Source organism: Calonectris borealis, chromosome 33 (assembly GCF_964195595.1).
Source record: "Calonectris borealis chromosome 33, bCalBor7.hap1.2, whole genome shotgun sequence".
NCBI classification, from domain to species: domain Eukaryota; kingdom Metazoa; phylum Chordata; class Aves; order Procellariiformes; family Procellariidae; genus Calonectris; species Calonectris borealis.
Window position 1 is genome coordinate 786327 of NC_134344.1, and position 24040 is coordinate 810366.

Sequence of the window (24040 nt, forward strand, 5' to 3'; positions counted from 1 at the left end):
GGTCCGTGCTAACGGTTTGGGTTGGTAGTGCCCCAACTGCAACCATGAAATGAGATGTTCCTCCAGGAGGAGCTTCTGGAGGGCTTTTCCTCCACTCAGATCTTCTCTTTGGCCGCAGAAGTGATTCCTCGAGACCAGAAATGGTGGAGGTGGGAAGAGAAGACCGGCCGCAGGCAGGAGGTGGGTGCAAGCCATTGAGGAGGTCACCATCCAGGTGTCATGACCACCAACCTTGGAGGGGTTTGAGGTTCACCGCGGCCACCCTGACCTTGTGTTGGTGACCTGCTGCACGGACCAGAGCTACGGGCAGGGTTGGGGCCGGTTCCCGTGGGAATCCCCTCCCTTCCCAAAGCGGGGAAGGTCAGGGCAACGTGGGGATGGTCTCCCCTTGGCCAAGCAGTGCAGGGTGGGAGACGAGACGTCTCCGAGATGTCCGAGGAGGGTGGGAAGGTGATTTTTCCCCACCGGGAGATGCTTTCCGAGATATTTTTGGAGACCAGGGAGCCTGGCAGGGCTGTCCAAGGCAAGGCAGTGCCTGCAGCCCCCCTCCGCCCCAAACCATCTTCTTGGGGTGGGGGGAGAAGATCCTTATTTTTTTTTTTGGGGGGGGGGGGAGGCGTCTTTGATGCAGCCCATCGTTTTCTTCTGATGCTGCTGGGAAGACCCCCCCCACCCCCAGGGGAATTAAGCACCGGGATAACCCCAGAAAGGAGGCGGGGGGGGGGGAAATCCCAATTTTCATTGCCCGCGTGAGCACGGAAAACAGGGGGAAAAAAAAAGGGAATAACCCCAAGACCGTGGCTCGTGTGAATTTATTTATTTATCCCCATGAAAAAAAGAAAAGAATCCAACCGGGAGGACCTTTTATTACCTCACCTGGAGGTGGGGGGGGGAGGCGCAGACCCTTCCCCTCCGCCCTGGAATGGCCTCAGGAGATTTTTCCAGCTGAATGCCTGAATTAGGGATGTATCAGATGGGCGATCTCGGGAAGAAAGGGTCGTTGGCACCCGCGGGGTGGTCCTGGATGGCGGGGGCGATAAGGGGGATTTCTCTATTCCCCCCCCGGGGAAGAGGAGGAGGTTTTTCCAGCGATCCGCAGGAAAACGGGCACTTGCGGAGCTCAAATTCCCTCTTTTTTTGACCCATTTTCCCTGGGTGTTTCTTCCTTCAGGTGGGTGATTCCCCCTTTCCCATCCTGGGTCACCTCTCATGCCCTACACCCCTCATCCACCCTGGTGAGGAGGGTCTTGCTTCATCACCTCCCTTCTCCAGCTCCCCCAAACCAGTTCCCCTCTTCCCGGTGGCTTTGATTTTCAGGGATGCCCATGGGAACCCCGTGTTGGCCGGTCCCGTTTCCCCAGGGATGAGCATCTCCAGGATGGACTCTTGCACCATCGGCTCTCCACCCGTGGATAGAAGAGGAGATGACGAGGGGAGCGATGTGGCATGGGTTGTCCTTTCCACCCATGGGTAGACTCCATCTCCCATGCTTTTAGCAAGGAGAAGTGTCTCTGTCAGGACACGCTCTCCACCGAATGAAGGTCTCCAGCCCTGTTACGGAGAGGATGACGCCTCAAACCATCCCAGAGAAGGATGGGATGGAGTTGGGTTTGATCTTCAGGCTTGGGAAGTCTTCTTCTGCCTTGTTCTTCTTTGAGGTTTACCTCTTCCATCTCCTTGACCATGGAGCTGCTCGTTGCTTTTCTCTCGTCCCACCAGGGATGGCTTGGTGGTTTGATGGTCCTCCACGGGCTCTTCATTTTTTTTGATCCAGGAGACCAAGCTAAAGAGAGCGAATCAGGACTCGCGGAAAAGGAGCACGGTCATGACGCAATGATGAGCTAAGGTCTGGATGAGGGAGAAATGTCCCATAAATGGTTGCAACTGGAAGAGACTGAAAATGGCTGGGGAGAAACCAGTCTGGACCATGGGCAACCAGTCTGGACCGCGTCCAAACCAGCTTATTTGGGTAAATTCATTTATTTAATGAATAAAGTGCGGAGTTTGGGGGTGGTTTGGTTTTTTTTTCCCCAGGTGGTGGGGGAGGAAATGGGGCTGGGGGGGAAGGGCAGCTCCGCTCCTGGTTTTCAGGGAAAAGGGGGGGGGGAAGAAGGGGGGGAAAAGAAGAGGGGGAGAAAAAAGGGGGGGGAAAGAAGGGGGAGAAAAGAAGGAGGAAGGGGGGGAAAAAGGTGGGGAAAAGAGGGGAAGGAAAGGGGGGGAAAGGGAAAAGGGGGGAAAAAAAGAGGGGGGGAAGGGGGGAAGAAGGAGGAAAAGGGGGGAAGGGGAGAAAAAAGGGGGGAAGGGGGAAAAAGGGGGGGGGAAGGGGGAAAGAGGGGGGAAAGAGGGGGAAAAAGGAGGGGAAGGGGGAAAAGAGGGGAAAAAGGAGGGAAAGGGGGAGGGGAGGGGGGAAAAGGGGGGTGAAACGTCGAAAAAAGCTAAAAAAAAAAAAAAAAAAGGCAAAGCGCGGAAACGGCGTTTTCCTCCCCAAAAGGGGGTGCCGGGGGTGCGGGGCCGGCCCCATCCCCGCCCACCCCCCGCTGCCGGGGCTGGGCTCGGGTCCCCGCGGGGGCTGCGCGGCGCTGAGCCCCGGCCATGGCCGCGCCGGAGCCGGGGCAGGTGGGGCTGGGGGCACTGGGGGCACTGGGGGGACTGGGGGGGGACTGCGGGGCGGGGGGACCCCGACCTGCCCGGCCGGGGCTCGGGGTGCCGGCCCGGGGGGGCTGCTAGCTCACAGCTTGGGGGTTTTTGAATTTTTAAAATTTATTTCTGCTTTGTTAAGCGATTTTAAACACTTTCTCTCTTACTTTGCGTTTTTTAAAAAAAATTTTTCTTACTTTTAAAATTTAATTTCTTACCTTGGTTTTTAGTTTTATTTCTTACTTTTTAAAATTTGAGTTCTTACTTTGGTTTTTAATTTTAGTTCTTACTTTTAAAATCTTATTTCTGACTTTGTTTTTTAATTTTGGTTCTTAGCTTCTTTTTAAATTTCATTTCTTTTTAAAATCTTATTTCTTACTTTGTTTCTTATTTTAGTTCTTACTTTTTAAAAATTTTAGTTCTTACTTTGTTCATTTTATTTCTTTCTTTGTTTTTTTAATTTTAGTTCTTACTTTAAAATTTTAGTTCTTACTTTGTTTTTTAATTTTGGTTCTTACTTTGTTCTTTTAATTTCAGTTCTTAATTTGAAAAAAAATTCACTTGGTTTTTTTTATTTTAGTTCTTACTGGTTTTTTGGTTTTCGTTTTTACTTTGTGATTTTTTTATTGTGGTTCTTTGTTTTTTTTTAATTTTCGTTCTTTTTATCTTGGTTCTTTGTTTTTTATTTTGGTTCTTTTTAAATTTTTGTTCTTTGGGTTGTTGTTTTTTTGTTTGTTTGTTTGAAATTTTGGTTCTTCCTTTGTTTTTATTTTTTTAATTTTTAAAATGTTGCCACTTGATTGCCCACTTAATGCGTTTAATTCCCCCCCCAGGTGCCCGAGGCTCTCCAGGAGGTCACCGTCACCGCCACCACCGAGAAGCCGTGGCCGCTGTCCGACCACCCCCCCGCCCTCCCAGCAGGTAGGGACCCCCCCGCCCCCCCCCAGTCCTTGGGGCACCTTGGTGGTCTCCCCGGCGGCTTTTCCTGGGCCGTGGGGGCAGGAGGACCCCTCCAACCTCTCTCCCGGCACCGCCGTTCCCTGGGTGCCTTCCCCGGGAGCTCCTGGTTTTGACCAACGAGGCTCCTTTTAAAAGAAATCCTGCTTTTTCTCCTCATTTTTCTTCTTTTGTGGGTGGGACGTCTGTGTCGCAGAGCCGTGGTGGGCTTCCAGGTTTCATCCCATTTGGGACGCCCGAGGTAATTGCTTGCGTTTGCTCTTCCCACCGCAATTCCTGGGATAAATCTCATTTCCCCCAAGGATGTGGACACCGGGAAAGATGAAGGTGATGCCTCTGGTCATGGGAGTGGTGGGACCAACCCTAAGTCTTGTTGGGTTTCCCTTGTTCTGCTCTGGGAGGCAGCTCATGGAGCTTCCTTGCCTTACCCTGTGCTTTTTAATTAGGTGTTTTTAATTAATACTGTCCAAGAAACTTAGCTGAGAACTTGGTTTAAACGCCTAAGCCCTGTCTTCATCCTCAAAAGGAGATGGATGGGATCACTGGGTGCTCTCCTCAACACCCAAGTCCCTCAGACACCCGTTGAGGTCCTCCAGCCCGGGCAGGCGGGTGCTCTTCTCCCACCCACACCATGACTAAAACTGCCAGAAATGAGTTAAAATGCGGGAGGCGATCTGCTGGAGGGGTGGCCTGCCTGGGAGCGGGGGCTCCTTCGGGCTCACAGTGCCCTCTCCTGACAGCTCCTGGTCACCTGACAAGGGACACGTCGGGGGATGGAGAAGTCCCCAGGTCTCCTCCAGCCATGGGAGATGCGTTGTGGCTCCAGGAGGGGAGCGGGCAAGACGGAGCGTTGACTGGCGTTGAATTTTTAGGGCACCTGGGTGGGTGAGGAAGGCGTTGGGGCTGGTTCAGGCGGCTTTTAGAGTTGCTTGATCGTAAGATGAGTCAAGATGAACTCAATCTCCCCGTACCACGGGTCTCCCGGTTTTTTTTTTTATGGTCCTTCTTGCTCTTTTCTAATTTGATTTAATTTTGGGACTGGGTAGCATCAGCCCTTACCCTTTTTTCAGCTTAACCTTTCAGGTTACTGCTGGTTTTCTAGACGATGCCCATGAGAAGACCGTCCCGTCCTTGGGCACGTTGAGCTGCTCCAGCTAAGAAATAATTAATGGCAACGATTCAACCTTGAAGGGCACTAAAATAGCGGCTAAAAGTCTCGCTTTCACGGGCAGCTCGGTCCTCGAGCGTCGTCTCTTCCTTCACGTGCTGCTTCGTCCTGCTCTTGGAGCAGACGTTCAGCGGACCCAAGTGTCTGATTTACCAGGACGCAACTCCTTAATTTGGGAGCGTGGCTTGTCCACCGTCCCCCTAACGAAGCTATTTCTCAAAGCAGAGCCAGGGAGCAGGTCGCTTGGGTGAGGTGCACCCGAGGCCGCTGGCACGCCTGGTTTTACTCCCGGGTTTTTCCAACCTTCCTTTACCTCCTGCTCGATATTCCCTGAGTCTTTCCAGATGGACAACCTCTGCCTTGCTCAGCTGCTCTTGATCTCACTGGGCTTTTCTGTCTTCCTGAAAAGCGGCCTCAGGGCTGATTCCTCTCTGGTTCAAGCCTCTTATTCCCCGGGATGCCTTCTGCATCACCTGGAAAGCTCTTGTAGATACCCTCAGCCAACCCTGCTGGGACATCCCCTGGGAGACCTGAGCACCGGGATTTTCCTTCTCTTTTCGAAGAGTTTTAAGGTCTCTGTCTCCTGTAACGAGGCATCACAGAGGGTTGTTATCTACCCAGTAATCCACCGCTGTCTACCTGAGCAGGCTTCCCCGTGTATAACCCCGACCTGCTCGCTCGGCTGGAGCAAGGGGAGGAGGTTTGGATCCCCGACATCCAGAGCTCGGAGGAGGAGGAGGAGGAGGAACTGGCCAGACCCCTCTTGAGGTTGTGGACGAGGAAAAGGAAACGGTGGAGAAGCTGCCGAGATGCCGGGAGCTCCTCCGGCTCCAACTCCTCTCACTCAGGTAAAAGACTTGTTTTTCACCCCGAAACGGAGATGCCAGGCATCGCTCCTTGCCTCCAGCAAGCAAGATCCTACTGGAAACTGGTGTAACTGGGAGGAGGGGGTTAGAGGGGTGCAAGGACCCATTTGGGCATGGGCAGCCAGAGATACCAAAGACTTCTCCTGGCAGAAGGATGCTGCCGCTTCTTTTGTGGGGCTTCTCTCCACCCCTCCTCAAGCTCCTTCCCCGCACGTTCAGGATGGAGGTAGAGGTGGATTCCCCTTCTTTTTTTAATTTTATTTCCTTTTCCCGGCAGACGATGGGTGGACCAGCGAGACGGAGGAGGACAGTTCCCAGGAGGAAGACGGAGAGCTGCGCGGTGGGTCGGCGAGGAAACCCAAAGGTGGCATCTCCCTGGGTTATGATCACCACAAGAACCACTCGGGAAGGAGATCGGCTTCTTCCAGCCACAACGGGAGGAAACCCCATGCCAAGAGCCCCTCGGGAATCCGGCTGGGGCAGCACAAGCACGCCTGCAGCCAGTGTGGGAAGAGCTTCAGCCGCGGTTCGTCCCTCAACCGGCATCAGAGGGTCCACGTGGGGGAGAAACCCTTCACCTGCTCCAACTGCAGGAGGAGCTTCACGTGCAGCTCCACCCTGAAGGACCATCAGAAGACCCACTGCCAGGAGAAACCCTACAAATGCCCCAGCTGCGAGAAACGCTTCGCTTCCACCAAATCTCTCAAAAAACATCGCAAGCTCCACCTGGAGAACGGGGCGTACCGCTGCTCCGACTGCGGGAAAAACCTCACTTCCAACTCAGCTCTTATCATCCACCGTCGGATACACACGGGGGAGAGACCCTACGAGTGCCCCGACTGCGGGAAAAGGTTCATGGCCAACAAGTCCCTCAACAAGCATCGCAAGAGCCACACGGAAGACGCGATCTTCGTTTGTCCCGACTGCGGGAAAAAACTCACTTCCAAGTCCACCCTCATCATCCACCGTCGGATACACACGGGGGAGAGACCCTACGAGTGCCCCGACTGCGGGAAGAGCTTCATGGCCAACAAATCGCTCAGCAAGCATCGCAAGACTCATATGGAGGAGGGGACCTACCAGTGCCCCGAGTGCGGGGAAACCTTCCCAAAAAACTCGGCCTTCGTAGCCCACCTCAGGACCCACAGGGGCCAGCCCCCGTACCCCTGCTCCGACTGCGGGGAAGCCTTCTTTGAAAGCTCGTCTTTTAAGCGTCACCGGAAAAAACACTTGGTAGAGAAACCCCACCAGTGTTCCGACTGCGGGGTCGGCTTCACCCTCCACTCAGGCCTCCTCCTCCACCAGAAGAGCCACGTAGGTCCCAGGCCCTACGTCTGCTCCGACTGCGGGAAAGCTTTTCGGGAGAGCACCACTCTCCGTCGGCACCAGCGTATCCATACGGGTGAGAAACCCTACCGGTGCTCTTACTGCGAGAAGAGCTTTCGGGCCAGCTCCACCCTCATCATCCACCGAAGGATCCACACCGGGGAGAAACCTTACAAATGCACCAAATGCACCAAGTGCTTCATGTCCAGCTCTTCCCTCATGAAGCATCTGCGGACGCATCTCCGCAAGGAGCTGCTGGTGGGGCCCAGTCAGTGACTTTGTTTTACGCAACCCCTTCAAGGTGCCTTTGGGTGCCCACCTCAGTGATGATGGATGGATGGATCCCCCCTTCCACGCCCCATCCACCCCAGAAATGCATTTCAGCCTGATTTTCACCCTTCCTCCAAACACGCTTCACGGCAGAAGATGTTCCCGGGACCAGCGGTGGGTCGCGGCACGGCGCCGGGGGATGGCGGTGGCTGCAGGGATGGAGATGCCCCCATGGGATGGAGGACTGTGGGGTTTGGGGACCGCCCAGCTTGGCTCGTGTGTTGGGAACGCGCTGGAGGAGAACATCTAGGTCCTCCTTTAGAGGCTAAAAAGCCTCTTTTTAGCTTCCCACCTTCAAAACGTTTATATATTTTAAGAGAAGGCCCATCCGCCAACCAAGGGGCCTCCATCCCCCCAAGGTTCGGTCCCTTCGGATCACCTGCTTTTACCGGATGCCGCGTTTTCCAAACACACATTTCCTTCCCCAATTTCCCCCCCGTGCTCGCTGTCTCTCGTCTGATTTTTTTTACGCTGCCGCCTTCAAAATACACCACGATGAGTTTGGCTGGGCCTGTGACACCTTCTTTGGGGTACCCGCCTTAAAATGAGGTGCAATAAAGTGGAACTGGGTTTCCGGGAGTTGGAGGATCGTGATTTGATTGCTCACGGTTGGGAAAGCTGGGGGAGAAACGGGGGGGACCCCCATGGCTCCTCTGCCCCACACCTCCGGCCGGTCCCGGCGTTGTCCTGAGCAGGTACGATGGTCTCAGCTGGCAGAAAGCCGAGCTGCATCCAAGGTTGAGCGTGTCCACAGGGGACGTGGTCCTGGGGAGCCACCTGCACCCCAGCCAGAAGCTGGAGAACCTGGTGGAGCTGGGGCTGGAGAGCTGGAGCCCCCCAGTTGTGGAGCTGGAGGGGACGTGCTGGCGGGTGGGGTGGCCTTGGGGTGCTCCTGCACCCGGGGAGGGTTGTGATGAGTCTGAATTCCTGTGGATCCCAGCATCAAGGGCATGTTGGGATGGTGGGGGACAGGCTCTGGGATGCGTCCCAGCCCCGGTGGTTCCTGCACCGCTGTGGGGTGGCTCTGCCCCACAGCAACCCCCAGGTGGGACCAGGCACTGGGTCTGCTGCCGTTCCCTTCTCCAGGACGTCAGGAGTACCACGAGCAGGTACGTCCCATCCTGAGCATCCCCCAGCTCCGGTGGCACGGGTATCTCCTGGAGAGGTTCGAAAGGGAGGGCAGAGGCAGGGCCCTCAATGTCCTCCTTGTCGTGAGGGGCCCAAAACTGAACCAGTGCCCCGTACAAGGGCACGGTCACCTCCCTGCTCTGCTGGCCACACGACTTCTGATACAGGCCAGGATGCTGTTGGCCTTCTTGGCCACCTGGGCACACGGCCGGCTCATGTTCGGCTGTCAACCAGCACCCCCAGGTCCTTCTCCTCTGGTCCTTTCCAGCCGCTCTTCCCCAAGCCTGCAGCGTTGCCTGGGGTTGTTGTGGCCAAAGTGCAGGACCCGGCACTTGGCCTTGGTGAATCCTGGAGAAGAGGAGGCTGAGGGGAGACCTCATCGCTCTACAACTCCCTGAAAGGTGGGGGTTGGTCCCTTCTCCCAACTAACAGCAATAGGACGAGAGGAAATGGCCTCAAGTTGTGCCAGGGGAGGTTTAGATTGGACATGAGGAGAAATTTCTTCACCAAAAGAGTGGTCAGGCCTTGGAAGAGGCTGCCCAGGGATGTGGTGGAGTCCCCATCCCTGGAGGTATCTAAAAGACGTGTAGATGAGGCGCTTAGGGACATGGTGTAGTGGGCATGGGGGTGTTGGGTTGATGGTTGGACTCGATGATCTCAGAGGTCTTTTCCAACCTTAGCGATCCTGTGGTTCTGGTTAGCCAGCAGAAAAAAACCAAGGAAAACGGGATACTGCTTAGGAGCTGAGCAGAAAATTGAGGGAAAAGATCAAAACCAGGAGGTTCTGGGCAGCTGGGACCTGTTCCCGAGCTCCCTCGTTCGTGTCTCCTACCCAGAGCTCTCTCCTTTGGCTCCCAAAGGAGCCGCGCGCGACCCCCGGGGTGGCAGGACAGGGCTGAGACCCCCCTTCCCCTCCCCCAACCCCCTTTAAAACTCCCCAGTAGGAATTTTGCAGAATTCCCCCATTTTTTTCTTATTGTCCCACCTAAGGAGTCCCCACTTCTCCACCAGGGTAGCGTGGCCGAGCGGTCTAAGGCGCTGGATTAAGGCTCCAGTCTCTTCGGGGGCGTGGGTTCGAATCCCACCGCTGCCAGGTCCCTTTTGGGCTCTGCACAGCTGGAGCGTGGCGTGGTACCACATCTGGAGCCTGCGGGGAGGCGGGAGACCACATCTGGAGGAGGGCTCCGCCCGCTTTTTGGGCTTCCCCAGTACCAGACGAGCGTGGGCGTGTTGGACTCAGCAAGACTCTTTGCACCGCGATGGGTGATTTTCACCCCATGCTGCAGCTCCTGCCTCCCCAAACCGTGGTGCCCACCGCCCTGCGTCTCCCCACCCTTGGGGTCCCTTTCAGACCTCTCTGGGAGCCCACCCAGGCCACCCCACCTGCAGAAGTTTGGGTGCCAGCTGCTGGCACATCCCCTCCAGTTCCACCACCAGGTTCTCCAGCCCCGTCCCCAGCTCCACCAGGTTCTCCAGCCCCGTCCCCAGCTCCACCAGGTTCTCCAGCCCCATCCCCAGCTCCACCAGGTTCCCCAGCTTCTGTTTGGGGTGCAGGTGCTCCCCAGGACCCTTTCCCCATGCACGTGTCCCCCCGAACCCAGGGCTCCCCAGACAAGGTTTTTATCAGCCAGAAGTTTGTTTTTTTTTTCTTTTTTTACACAGGAGCACAAAATGAGCCGTTTTCCTGATGGTTTTTTGTTTCTCAGCTCCCTTTTTCCGCAATGCCCGTCCCGGGATGGTGGCTCTGGGTGCCTTCCTGGTGCTTTGGGTTGTGTTATTTGGCCTCAGTGCTTATTTGTTTGGAAGGAAAGGTAAGTTTGGCGTGGAAGGGATCGGTGTGGGGTGGGGCTGGGCCCTGGCCCACGGACGTACGCAGAAGGAAGAAGGGTATTTTTTTTCCTGGGAATCAGAGTTTTGTCAGAACAATGGTTTTGCCTTCATTGAAAAAGCTCTTGGGGCAAAGGAAGGAAGGCGACCAGGAGACACGGGGTGCGGGTGGGAGGACAGGGAGCATGGCCAGACCGTTTGGCTGGTGGGAAGGTCCAAGAGACCTTCTTGAGATGTTACCACTGATGAACCAAGCTGCTCGACTGACCACCTCTTCTTCTGCCTTTGCTTTTCAGTGATGGAGTCCGGAGAGCGGGGTGAGTCCTTCTGGTTCCTTCCACCAGCAAAACCTCCTGGCAAAGGAGGTCTCCTGGAGGGACTTGGGTTTGGACGGCTCCTGAAGTTCAGGCTTAACTCCTGGGTGGGCTGATGGGGGGGATCGGCTGGCGGGGAGCCCTCGCCGGGAGCAAGGGGGTCTTTTCCCACCACCCCTCCAACAGAAGGAGTTTGGGGTCTACCCGAGCTCTTCTGCTGCTGCTCCGGGGTTTGGTTTTGAACCGGAGCCGGGGGCTGTGGGGTGGGATGCTGCTGGGACCGGGGACCGGGTGTTAGGGCTACCCATGGGGAGCCCCTGGGGCCGGGGAGAGGGTGCGAGGTGCTGGGTGGGACGGGCACCGCCAAGGTCGTGGGGTGGGAAACGAGCCGGTTATTAACCCTGTGCCCCAGCAGCCACGGGTACCACGGGGCAGCGCCGCGAGGGAAGGGGCCGGCGTCCCACCCCCTCGGAGCAGCGCTGGGTTGGTGGAGCCCGAGCGAAAGGGGCTCAGCGATGTTTTTGGGAGAAGAGTTAAAGAAATCGGCTCGTTTCCAGCCCGACGGGTGCAGGCGAGACCATCCTGCAGGCTGGGGATCGAGCCAGCGGCCGCCGCGCCTCGCTCCGAGCCTCAAGACGTTTGGGATCCCCTTCCAGAAAAACGGAAGGTTACGGCAAAAACCATTCGTGAACAAAACCCCAAAGCCCCGCTGGGGGCCTCTCTCTTCGCCCCACGGCGCGCGCACCCACGCCGCAGCGGAAGAGCTTTTCCCGTGTTTCCCCCCCCACCACCTTTCCCCCCAAAATATATTTTATTTTCGCAGGGGTGCATCTCGCTGCTCCTCATCTCCTCTCCCGTTTGCATCCCCCGAGAGCAGCCGGGGATGAAGGGAGCTGATAAATAAACCCAGGCATCTCCCAAAACAGCCTCGGCACCAGCCGGAACTGTTCCCCCCCGCCCCCTCCCGCCTCCCCCATGGCTTTTTCCTGTGCTTCTGCACAGCAAACCGGCCGGCAACGCCGAGCGGCCGCGTCTGCCGCGGGCAGAGCCGGGCTGAGCATCCCGGGGACCGCAGGTAGAGCTGGAGGTGGGGGGGGACACAGCGAACCGCATCCCCCCGGGGTCCGGATACCCGCAGCATCGCTCGCCCCGCGATAAAGAGCGGCTCAGGCTGGGGGTTTATTTGGGGGGGGAGGTGAGAAAGCGAAAGGGCGGTGGGAAAGAATCCCCCAATCCTGGGGGAGAGCGGGGGTCCCACCTGCGACCTGGCCGGAGGGCAGGGAGCGCGGACAGCGGCGTCTCTATCCCCCCCCTCCCCCAAAACAGGGCTTTCCAGCCCCAAACCAACCTCCGGATGGAAGAAGGGGGAGAGACGGTGACTCCTGGTCCCACGGGGAGAGAGGAGATGGGCGGCCCCGGGAGCACCCGGAGAGGTGAGAAATCGGGGTGCGGGAGGGGAGCCAGCGGGCGTTGCCTTCGTTGTGAGGGGCGAGGATCGGACCGGTGGGATGATCCGTTGGAAATCATCCCTCCGGGGTCGTCCTCCCTCCCACGGCTCCTCGCCGGTCCCTGGAAAGAGCCGGGGATGTACCGGGGACCGTTTCATCCCAGGATAAAACATGATCTCCATCTATCCCTGCAGGAGACGGGATGCGGAGGGAGGATGACGGAGGCTGCGAGGATGAAGGATTCTGCGTGGATGAAGGATCCTGCGTGGATGACGGATGCTGCGTGGAGCAGGGATGTCCTGACGGAGCCAAAGTGGATGAAACGGTGGTAAAATCCGCAGAGAATAACCACGGGAGAGCTTGGGAGAGCGACCGGGGGATGGAGGGATGCCCGGGGATGGAGCAGAAGGACGAATTCACCCCTGGCGAGGGGGACCGGCAGTTCTTTGGAGAAGAAAGTCTCTACGAATGTTCCCACTGCAAGAAATGCTTCCAGGACAGGTCAGAGCTCATTTGCCATCAGAGGTTGCACCGAGGAGGAAAGACTTTTAAATGCCGAGAGTGCGGAGAAGAGTTCGGACGGAGCTCGGACCTCAGTTCCCACCAGCAAAGCCACATTGCGGAAAAGCCCTACCAGTGCTCGACGTGCGAGAAGTTCTTCAAGGACAGGTCCACCCTCATCAGGCACGAGAGGGTGCACACGGGAGAGAAGCCCTACAAGTGTCTGGAGTGCGGGAAGAGGTTCACCCGCAGCTCGGACATCATCGTCCACCAGCGGATTCACACGGGGGAAAAACCCTTCGAGTGCTCCGAGTGCGGGAAGAAGTTCAGCCAACGGTCCAACCTCTTCACCCATCAGATCGTCCACACGGGGGAGAAACCCTTCACCTGCCACGAGTGCGGGAAAACCTTCGCCCGGAGATCGGAGCTCACCATCCATCAGCGAACGCACACCGAGGAGAAGCCCTACCAGTGTTCCCAGTGTGAAAAGTCCTTCCGAGGGAGGTACGGACTCTTCAGGCACGAGCGGTTGCACACGGGGGAGAAACCCTACGAGTGCTCTGAGTGCGGGAAGAGCTTCGGGCAGAGCGGGGACCTTATCACCCACCAACGCTTCCACACGGGGGAGAAGCCCTACCACTGCTCCGAGTGCGGGAAGTTCTTCTGCAATAAATCCAGCCTCGTTAAGCACCAGAAATGGCATTCGGGGGAGAAGCCCTACAAGTGCCACGAGTGCGGGAAGAGCTTCGGGCAGAGCTCGGACCTCATCGCCCACCAGCGGACCCACACGGGCGAGAAGCCCTACCCCTGCGCCGAGTGCGGGAAGAGGTTCACCAGGAAATCCAGCCTCATCGTCCATCAGCGGGGACACAGAGGATGGAGAGCTGGAGAACGCTCAAAATGTGGGAAGAGCTCAGAGGAAGACTCCAGCACCGATGCTCCCGGGAGCGTGGGCCTGGGAGACGGCTCGTCCCCCTGCTCTGAGTGTGCAAAGCCCCTCGAGGAGGCATCAAGCCTCCTTGACCGGCAGAGGTGACGCAGAGGAGAAGAAACCTCCCAAGTGCCTGAAGAGGAGAAACGGCTTGGTTGGGCTTGGCTTGGTTGGGCTTGGCTTGGCTTGGCTTGGTTGGACTTGGCTTGGTTGGGCTTGGTTGGACTTGGCTTGGTTGGGCTTGGTTGGACTTGGCTTGGCTTGCCCTGGCTTGGCTGGGCTTGGCTTGGCTGGGCTTGGTTGGGCTTGGCTTGGCACCACGATGAAGCAAGACGAGAAGAAGCGAGAGCAGCGTGGGACATCCCCCCGTGTGAGATTTAACCTTTTTGGTCCATCGGAGACTGCTCAGGGGAAGAAAAGAGTGAAACGCTGCAGCGTGGGCCCATCAGTGACGGAGAAAGGCTAATTCCTCCTAATTCCTCACGTGATGGCGTAGATCGTTTGATTGTCTTCACCTTGCTCCTCCCACAGCTTCACCCAAACTCTTCGCTCCCGGGTCAGAGCCCTCCTATCGTCCGAGCCCCTCTTTTTTTTTTCAACACCTTGCTGTTATATTTTTTTAAGGTTAGCTGAGACACGGTGCCTGCTCCTGTCCAAGTGTCCGTCGCACGTCCAGCCTCGATGCGTTAAACCTTGACTTAAAAAAAAAACAACAACCCGTTGCTTGTTCCTAAGGAGATTTTTATTTTCATATTTGCTGATGTGATAAAAAATCTAAGGAAATTTTATATTGCTAGAGGAACATTAGAGGAACGAGCATTTTCCTTCCGGAAGGTGTAGATGTTTTTAATGGTGGAGAAAATCAAAAGGTTGGGGAGTGGAGAGAGCGTCCGCTCCACCCCATCCAAGGGAAAACCGTGGGATTTCAGTGAAAGGAGCAGGACGTGAAGGGGTCGGCGTCCCAAAAGGGAACCCTCGGAGGCAATTTATATCAAACGCTCAATAAATAACCCGTTTCTTTCCTTTGCTGGAGAGTTCTGGGGCGTCATTGCTGCTTGTGGGGGGACGTCTGTGCTCGTGCCGTGGGTGGGATAACCGTGCCGCCACGAGGAACACCAGTGGGAGCTCCGTGCTGGGGCTGTTGGGTTTTACTGGGAGGACAGGGCAGTCTGGGGACGCGGGTCTCCACCGTCCCCACCTCGGGCAGCCTCCATGCCCACGTGCCTGCCTCTCTTCTCATTGCACTGGGGCCAAACTGGTCCCAGTACTTCCTCAGTACTGGTGCTATGGCTGGAGTGGGCAACCAGCTTCAACTTCTGGCGGCGTGAAGCTGCTCTGCGGCGTAGCCCAGAGGCCACGGTGATGGTGGTGGTCCAAAACTTTCATGCCTGTGCCCAAAATTAGGGGACCCTCACCTACATCTCCATACCCACGGTGGAGGATGGTTCCCCTGGACCTCAGTGGACATCCAGCATCTCCAGCACCACCAATCCTGCTGGTGTTGAAGGACCATGTGGTGGAGAACAAGCCGTGAGGGCAGCCAATGGGGTGAGAGAACATCTGGGGTTGAGAAGGAGCCCAGTGTTCCTCCAGCAAGAACCAGGCTGGTGGCCCCACAGTGGGCTTGGAGGATTTGGGGTGGGGGGGTTCAAGCGATTTGGGATGTGGGGGGGTCTGATGTCCTAGTGACGTCCCCACAAGTCACAGCAAGAGGATGGGGTGGACCTCCCCCCCCCGTAGATGCTCCGTGATGGCAGGAGGGTCACCAAGGAGCGATGCTGGGGTCCCGCTAAGGCCACACACGGTCTCAGGTGTGGGGGGTCGCCAACCCCTCCAAAAACCACCCCCCACGACCCTGGGGGGTCCACACTGGGAGCAGTGGGGGTTGCAATGAGCTGGGATGGGGACCCAGGTGCCTGGGGGGGATCCAGGCATCTGGGGGGGGGACCTGGAGAGAAGGCGAAAGGGGAGGACATCACTGTTTGCAACCACTGCAGGGGTTCTGGGGGGGGTTGGAGCCCCCCACGCTTCTTTTTCATGGAGAAAAAGCTGAAGACCTTCCTCGACCTAGCAAGAAAAGCACAGAAGAAACGGCCGCTGGCGTCTGGAAAGTGGAGGAGCTTTGTGTTCATCGTTGGAGCCAGCAGGGATGGGGGGGGGTACCTGTATATAGTTCCCGGACCCCGCAATCACGGTTTCACCAAGATCTCCCTGTTTTCTCTTCGGTTGTAAAGAGCCAGCTCCCGTCCCCTCGTCACCAACACCTTTACGAAGCTCTTTTTGCAATTTTCCCGTCTTCGCTTTTTAACAGCGGCAACGTCTCCCTGCACCCAGGGGGAGATAAAAACGTAAGAGCTGGCTGTCCTTCGCCACCTGGGTTTTTACCACACTCTTCGTCGGGTGAAAAACTGGCCGGAGGGCCGAGCCCGGGGAGTTGTGGTGGACGGCGTTAACTCCAGCTGGCGGCCGGTCAGGAGCGGTGCGCCCCAGGGCTCGGGTTTGGGGTCCTGTTCCATCTCTTTATCAAGGATCTGGACGAGGGGATGGGGTGCTCCCTCGGTTTGGAGATGACACCAAGTTGGGTGGGGGTGTTGATCTGCTGGGGGTGGGAAGGGTCCACAGAGGGACCTGGACAGGCTGGGGCCATGGGCTGAGGCCAATGTATGAGGTTCACCAAGGCCAAGTGCCGGGTCCTGCACCTGGGTCACAACAACCCCAGGCAACGCTGCAGGCTTGGGGAAGAGCGGCTGGAAAGGACCAGAGGAGAAGGACCTGGGGGTGCTGGTCGACAGCTGGACATGAGCCGGCCGTGTGCCCAGGTGGCCAAGAAGGCCAACGGCATCCTGGCCAACAGAAGTAGGGAGGTGGTCGTGCCCCTGCACTGGGCACTGGTGAGGCCGCACCTCGAATCCTGTGTTCAGTTCTGGGCCCCTCACGACAAGAAGGACATGGAGGTGCTGGAGCGTGTCCAGAGGAGGGCAACGAAGCTGGTGAAGGGCCTGGAGCACAAGTCTGATGGGGAGCGGCTGAGGGAACTGGGGGTGTTCAGCCTGGAGAAGAGGAGGCTGAGGGGAGACCTCATCGCGCTCTACAACTACCTGAAAGGAGGTTGTAGCGAGGTGGGGGTTGGTCTCTTCTCCCAAGTAACAGCAATAGGACGAGAGGAAATGGCCTCAAGTTGTGCCAGGGGAGGTTTAGATTGGACATGAGGAGAAATTTCTTCACCAAAAGGGTTGTCAAGCCTTGGAACAGGCTGCCCAGGGACGTGGTGGAGTCCCCATCCCTGGAGGTATCTAAAAGACGTGTAGACGTGGTGCTTGGGGACATGGTGTAGTGGGCGTGGGGGGGTTGGGTTGGCGGTTGGACTCAATGGTCTTTTCCGACCTTAGCGATTCTGCGGTTCTGGTTAGCCAGCCAGCAGAAAAAACCAAGGAAAACGGGATACTGCTTAGGAGCGGAGGGGCCTTTTTTTATTGAGGTTGCATACATAGAAGGGGGAGGGAGGGATGCGCAGGGGAAGAGAGGTTTCTACAGCATCGCTGGGGTGCTGATGGGCACCCAGCCCGGGAAACGTTAAAGGATTTAAGGAAGGGCTTTAAAGAGAGACGACGGGATGACGGACAGCAGAGTGAGGGGATCGTGGACCAACGCATCAAGCCCTTTGAGTAAACTCAATAATAAGAGGAAATCATTAGCAAAAAAAAAAAAAAAAAAAAGTATATTATTTACTGATCAGCCTACTTTAGATCATTTGCATGGGGCGGGGTTTTTTCCCCCCCCACTTTTGCAGTCTTTAAAACCGAAGAATTTTACCTAGGAGAAGCGCTGATTTTTTTTTTCTCTTTCACCTACGACGTCTCAACTCTTCCCACAACTCCCTCCCTGCTCCGAGCACTTACAAAGCCGTTTCTCCCCCGGGTTATCTCTGGTGTTCGACGGGGTTTGACCCCTCCTTGAAACCCTCTGCACACTGGGGGCACTGGAGAGAGTCCTTCTCCACCGTCACGCCAAAACGTGAGTCGGGTTGGAAGCTCCTCCCGCACGTCTGGCACTTGCAAAGCCCTTTGTGCACCCTCTGATGGACGATGAGGTTGGACCTCCTGCTGAAGCTCTTCCCGCAGACCGGGCAGGGGTAGGGCTTCTCCCCGGTGTGGGTCCGCTGGTGGGCGATGAGGTCCGAGCTCTGCCCGAAGCTCTTCTCGCACTCGTGGCACTTGTAGGGCTTCTCCCCCGCGTGCAGCCGCTGATGCCGCACGAGGCTGGACCTGTTGCTGAAGAACTTTCTGCACTGGGAGCACTGGTAGGGCTTCTCGCCCGTATGGAAACGCTGATGGGCGATGAGGTCCCCGCTCTGGCCGAAGCTTTTTCCGCACTCGCTGCACGCGTACGGCTTGATCCCCGTGTGCAGCCTCTCGTGCCTGAAGAGGGTTGACCTCCCCCTGAAGAACTTCTCGCACTCGGAGCAGTGGTAGGGTTTCTCCCCGGTGTGGGTCCGCTGGTGGACGATAAGCTCCGAGCTTTGCCCGAATCGCTTCCCGCACTCTTCGCACTTATACGGCTTCTCCCCCGTGTGCATCCGCTGATGTCGGAAAAGATTGGACCGGTGGCTGAAGCTCTTCCCGCACTCGGGACACTGGAAGGGTTTCTCCCCCGTGTGCGTCCGCTGGTGGACGATGATGTCCGAGCTGCGGGTGAACCTCTTCCCGCACTCGTGGCACTTATAGGGCTTCTCTCCCGTGTGCACCGTCTCGTGCCTGATGAGGGTGGACCTGTCCTTGAAGCACTTCTCGCAGGTGGAGCACTGGTAGAGCTTCTCCTCCACGTGGATCCTCTGGTGAAGGTTGAGGTCCGAGCTCTGCCCAAATTCCTCCCCGCACTCGTAGCACTTGTAGCGACGTTCTCCCACGTGCCGCCGCTGATGCTGGAGGAACTTGGATTTATCCCTGAAGCATTTCCCGCACTCGGGACACTGGGAGAGTTGTTCTCCTACGTGCACCTTCTCATGGACAAGAAGTCTCGATTGGTGAATGAAGCTTTTCCCACACTGCTGGCATTTAAAAGGTTTTTCTCCTACGTGGAGCCTCTTGTGCCAGATGAGCAGCGACCTGTCTGGGAAACGCTTCTGGCACTTGGGACACGCGTGGAGCTTTTCTCCCGTGTGACTCTTCTGGTGGACGATGAGGTTGGAGCTCTGCCTGAAGCACTTCCCGCAGTCGTGGCATTTATAAGGTTTCTCGCCGGTGTGGATCCGCTGGTGCACGATAAGGTTGGAGCTCTGCCCGAAGCTTCTTCCACACTCGTTGCACGTGTACTTCTTCTCCCTGGTGGCGGGTCCGTACTGGGCTTTGGATTCTTTGAGGACCTTTTGGTTTTCTCCACGAGGGATGAGTTTATCCCCTTCTGGCCCCGTCTCGCTTTCGGGAGCTGCCGCCCGCCGAGGGCTCTCCAAAACGTCTCCTTCCCGTTTCGCCGCCGCGGCTCCGTGCCCTCCCCCTCGCTCGGCGCTTTCGCGCTTCAGGTTTGGCTCTTCCTTCGTTCTTCTGGCGGCACGTCCTGCTGCGGGTCGCAAACGAGAGCAACGTCTTATTTCTCGAAGGGAAACCACGTCACGGTGGGGGATGGTGAACAAAAGCAGAGGCAAGAGTAGAGCGGGGCCCACCTCTTCGCCCTCGACCCCCATCGCTTGAGGGAGGGTGAAGGGGGGGGGCTGGGGTGCTCCTTCCATGGGAATGAGCTCCTCACCTGCAAGGGGGTCTCCCGGGGTCTCCCTTTCTTCCCCCCCCCGGGGATCGGGGTCCGGCAGCTCCTCGGCTCGCTCCATCCAAGGTGGCTTCAGGGAAGGGAACCCCTGCTCCGAGGGCTGAAATCAGCAGAGCCCCCCCCCGGGGCGACTCGCAGGGGCTGCGCTGGCAGCAAGCGCCCAGCAAGGCTCGGCAGAGCCCCCCCGGTGATGCCCCCCCGTCCCCCGGTGCTTCTCCCACCCACCCCTCAGCTGACCCCGGTAATGCCCCCGGCCGCCCCTCTGCAGCCCCCCGTGCTGCCCCCCCAGCCGCTCCCGGTGCTGCTTCCCGGCCATCCCTGGCCGTCCCTCTGCAGCCCCCCATGCTACCCCCCCGGCCGCTCCCGTACCCTCCCGGTGGTGCCCCCGGCCGCCCCTCCACCGTCCCGGTGCTGCCCCCCGGTGCCGTCCCAGGTCTTCCCCCCGCCGCCCCTCCGCAGCCCCCCGGTGCTGCCCCCGGTGCTGCCCCGCCAGCTGCTCCCGGTGTTGCTCCCCGGCCGTCCCTTGTCCTCCCCCGGTGCTGCCCCCGGCCGTCCCTCCGCATGCCCCTGTGCTGCCCGCGGTGCTGCCCCCCCAGCCGCTCCCGGTGCTGCTCCCGGGCTGTCTCCGGTCCTCCCCCGGTGGCGTCCCCGGTGCCGTCCCCGGCCGCCCCTCCGCGGTCCCGGTACTGCCCCCCGGCCATCCCCGGCGCTTCCCCGGCCGTCCCTCCGCATCCCCCTGTGCTGCCCCCGGTGCTACTCCCGGCCACCTCCGGTTCTGCCCCCCCAGCCGCTCCTGGTGCTGCCCCCGGCCGCCCCTCCGCGGTCCCGGTGCTGCGCCCCGGCCATCCCCGGTCCTCCCCCGCCTGCCCCCCCCCAGCCGCTCCCGGGGCTGCCCCCGGGGCTGTCCCCCCAGCCGCTCCCGGTACTGCCCCCCGGCCATCCCCGGTGCTCCCCCGGCCGTCCCTCCGCATCCCCCCGTGCTGCCCCCGGTGCTGCCCCCCCAGCCGCTCCCGGTGCTGCCCCCCGGCCATCCCCGGCGCTCCCCCGGCCGTCCCTCCGCATCCCCCCGTGCTGCCCCCGGTGCTGCCCCCCCAGCCGCTCCCGGTGCTGCCCCCGGCGCCGCTCCCGGCGCTGCCCCCCTCCTACCTGCAGCGGCCTCCCCGGCTCCCCCCCCGGTCTCCCCCCGCAGCAGCCGCGGCCGCTCCGCGCTGCTCCCGCCCCTTCCTGCGCACCGGCCCCGGCCGCCGGCTCCCGGCGCATCCCCGGCCGCGGCAGCCCGGGAGATCCGCGGGGGAAAAACCCGGGGGTGGGGGGGGGACCACACGACCTGAAGTTGGGGGGCGGCCGGGGAAGGCGTCTCCGGAGGCCACCACCAGCCCCGGGTGGGATTCGGGGCTTTTTAAAAAAATGAATTTTTGTTTTTGGTGTTTTTTTCTCGTTAATATTTCTCCGGAAGGGATGTGGTGGCTGAGCAGCGCTGGCGGGGGGGTGGTTTATGCCCTTCGCTGGGCGAGGACAGAAATTACCGAGCAGGGCTGGTGCTCACCCAGCGTCTGGTGTCCACGCCACGGTGCTTCGACACGATGCGGACCCGGAGAACTTGGATTTGCCGAGGTCACCTCTGCAAAAGCCTTGGCTCGTCTTCGGCGCCTGGACGGCTGCCGGCGGCAGGCCGGCACCGCACGTACCGCCACCGCGGGAGGTGGGGACCCCAGGAGATTAAAAGCATTCGAGGTCATCCTGAAGTCACTATGAACAGAATCGGGGAATAATTGAGGCTAGAGGGGACTTTAGGGTGGCCGTCGCCCTGCTTGGAGCCCCGTAGCCCTGCTCAGAGCATCCGTGGCGCCCCAAACTGGACCCAGTACCCAGATGCGGTCTCACCAGTGCCGTCAAAATCCTTCCACCTCGCTGCGTGGTAGAGTTAAACATCTGGAGATGTTCAGGGATGCAGGAGGCAACAGACACCGCAAAAGGCAGGGATCTTTACTGGAGGAAACGAGCTTCTTTTGTGCTTTCTGGGAATTTTTTTTGGGGGTGGGGGGGCAATATAGAGGAAAATAACAAAGAGCCACGTGGTGCAAACCCAAACGCTCCTCAAGGTCTTTGTTCTTGCCCTCGGACAGCGCGTCCGTCCTCCCACCCGGCCCACAGCAAGCGCCTCCTCCTCTAACCCTCACAGCGCGGCTCCCGGCATTGGGATATACTGGGACGGCTCTTTCCCTCCCCAGACTGGGGAGAAACTGGGGCTACGGCTGCTAGGGAAGTCCCCACCGTTCGTTATCCTGGTTTGGATTGACTCCAGAAAAGTCTCTCCAAGACGTTTCCGACGTAAGGAGCCCTCGCCCACCCTCGCCCCGGCATCGCGCTGCGCCTCGGCCCAGACCTGCCGCCCGCCCGAGGCTTCCTGCAGCAGAACAACAGGAAACCCACGGTTTGTTCCCCCTCCGCAGCCCCCAAGTCACGCACGGGCTGTGGCTTCTTGTTTTCTTTCCTCGTCTTTGGTTCCTTCAACCCAAAACCTGGGTCCCTACCCGGCATCCCTCGGAGGGCTTCCGGCACGGGAGGAGACGCGCCAGCCGGCCGAACGTCGCGAGGAAGGCGATGAGGAGCACCCAGGAGCTGGTTCTCCCAGGGACAAACTGGCCCGTGTCCATACGAGATCCATAGGGGTTGTACGAAGGCCACCGCGCTTCGCGAGCCCACCCGCAGCAATTAACGCCGCCTCCTTGACCCGCCCTCTGAAATATTTAATAGCGTGCAGACCCGCTCATTTATTAATGGAGTTTCATTTTCACCGAACGATTTTCCGAGCTTTTCGCAAACGCACCTACAAAACGTTCGTCATCGGACGTTTAAGTGCAAAGCGTGCGCTCTCAGATATTCCCGATATCCGCGTCCCGCGCTTCCGCTCTTTAACAAGGCAGGATCTCGCACCGAATGACCTTCCACACCTGGAGCACCGATTTCTCCCCCCTGTGAGTTTTCTGGTGCACGGAAAGGTGCGAGCTCTGCCCAAAGCTCTTCCCGCACTCGCCGCAGGCGTACGGCTTCTCCCCCGTGTGCACGCGCCGGTGTTGGATCAGCTTGGATCGCACGCTGAAACGTTTCCCGCATTCCGAGCACTGGTAGGGCTTTTCTCCCGTATGGGTTCGCTGGTGGACGACGAGATCCGAGCTTTGTATGAAGCTTTTCCCGCAGTCGCGGCACCCGTACGGTCTCTCTCCGGTGTGCTGCCGTTGGTGTTTGAGGAGGTTCGACCTTTTGCCGAAACGTTTCCCGCATTCGCGGCACTGGTAGGGTTTTTCTCCCGTGTGGGTTCTCCGGTGGGAAGTCAACGTCGAGCTCCGCGTGAAGCTTTTTCCGCACTCGGGGCACTCGTACATTTTCTCGCCCGTGTGCACCCTGCGGTGCGTGACGAGGCTGGAGCTCCTGTTGAAGCATCTCCCGCACTGGGGGCACTGGTAGGGCTTTTCCCCCGTGTGGGTTCGCTGGTGGACGATGAGGTCCGAGCTCCGCGCGAAGCTTCTCCCGCATTCCAGGCACTTGAAAGGTTTCTCTCCCGCCTCGTCTCTCGGGGGGGTCATTAAGTCCCTGCTCCGGTCGTTCTCGTGTCCGGGCGCGTTGCGGGCGCGTTGCCTTTCTGCAGGGTCCTCCGGGGGGGGGGTTTCTCCGGGGTCGGCGTCGCCTCCTCCGCAAACCGTCCCGCCGTCCGTTTTCCATCTTATCCCTGTTGGGACGGCAGAGAGAAGCCGGACGGGTTATTTCTCAGGCCAGGTAGAAATAACATCAAAGGGAAGAAAAAGTTAATTAACCAGGTAGGAAAATTAGCCGGGGGTGCAGCAGCTCTGCTTCCGTGGTTCCCCAGGGAAGGAAGAAGGGGAAAAAAAAAAAAAAAAAAAATCAAGGGAGAGGAAATTTATTCTGATTTCCAGCCAGGATCAGTAGAGCCGCATCTCCTAGAGGGACCCATCGGGCTTTGGCTAAAATCCTGGGGGGGGTTTGGTAGGATATAACAGCGTGCGCCGGTGGAGGGGGTCGTGAGCGCAGGCGCCCCCTCCTCACCTGCGCGTCGGCTGCTCAGGGCTTCTTTTTTCTCCATTTCTTGAAGATGGGGGCCCCGGCGCCCTCCTCGCTCTTGCATCTGGGCGAGCAAGTCTGGCTCGGCCGCGGGGAAACCTCTTCCGGCGGCTGAAATCAGGAGGTAACGGCATTGAGGGAGGCGAGAATTCGCAAAGTTAAAGAAATTCGAATTTCTTGAGGGACGCAGGGTGGGAAGGATGGTGGTAGGGTCACCCGGACCACCAGGTGCCTGGGTGACCGTGTGTCCTCCACCCAAGCCCCACAGAAGGCAAACGTCAAACGTTGGCCCAAAACCAATCGTCGGGATGGAGCTAGTCCAGGAAAAGGGAAAAGATCCCTGCGGGGAAGACGGATATTTCCATCCACTGGAAAATTTAGACAGAAGAGTAGAAAAAAGGGCTTTTCCTCAGTGTTCCTCCTCGCTCTGTCTCCCAGGAGGAGCATCAAGGAGATGGCCTGCCTCGCTCCTGAGCGCTGCAGAGCTGAAACCATCGGAACATTGAGAACATCTGCAACATAGAAGCCATCAGCCAAAACTTCAGGAGCTCTTGGCTCCAGCGCTGGAAGGGACAGAATTCCTTACCCAGAGACGCCACGGTCTCGTAGTTCTCCAGCATGACGTCCACATAGAGAGTCCTCTGCGCCGGGTCCAGCAGGGCCCATTGCTCCTGGGTGAAATACACGGCCACCTCCTCGAAGGTCACGGGCTCCTGCGGCAAGAGACCGTCAGTACCTGGGGCCGGAGCCGCAGCCCCACCAAGAGG

At 58.4% G+C, this 24040-nt stretch overlaps 2 protein-coding genes and 1 non-coding gene across 4 annotated transcripts in view; 2 read left to right on the forward strand and 1 right to left on the reverse strand.

Annotated features, from left to right (window-relative positions):
• LOC142074202 (uncharacterized) overlaps window positions 1–14126 on the forward strand; it is a 159063-nt gene extending 144937 nt beyond the window's left edge. Inside the window, 3 exon segments of the mRNA XM_075134733.1 lie at window positions 6118–7148; window positions 11316–11325; window positions 12498–14126. Coding sequence (XP_074990834.1) covers window positions 6118–7148; window positions 11316–11325; window positions 12498–13538 — 2082 coding nt within the window. The 3' untranslated portion in view covers window positions 13539–14126.
• Window positions 9424–9505, forward strand: TRNAL-AAG (transfer RNA leucine (anticodon AAG)). Its single transcript has one exon. It is a non-coding gene; the product is annotated as a tRNA-Leu (tRNA).
• A 1742-nt stretch (window positions 14127–15868) lies between the features above and the next one.
• Window positions 15869–24040, reverse strand: part of LOC142074149 (uncharacterized) — a 158577-nt gene continuing 150405 nt past the window's right edge. The window contains exons 7-8 of one of the 2 annotated variants that reach the window (XM_075134623.1): window positions 22157–22759; window positions 15869–18744 (exon numbers count right to left, since the gene is read on the reverse strand). In XM_075134623.1, coding sequence (XP_074990724.1) covers window positions 17353–18744; window positions 22157–22759 — 1995 coding nt within the window. In that variant the 3' untranslated portion in view covers window positions 15869–17352. Of the gene's footprint in view, window positions 18990–19175; window positions 19378–22156; window positions 22760–24040 lie in introns of those variants that run through there. The other variant, XM_075134621.1, reaches the window with a different exon arrangement.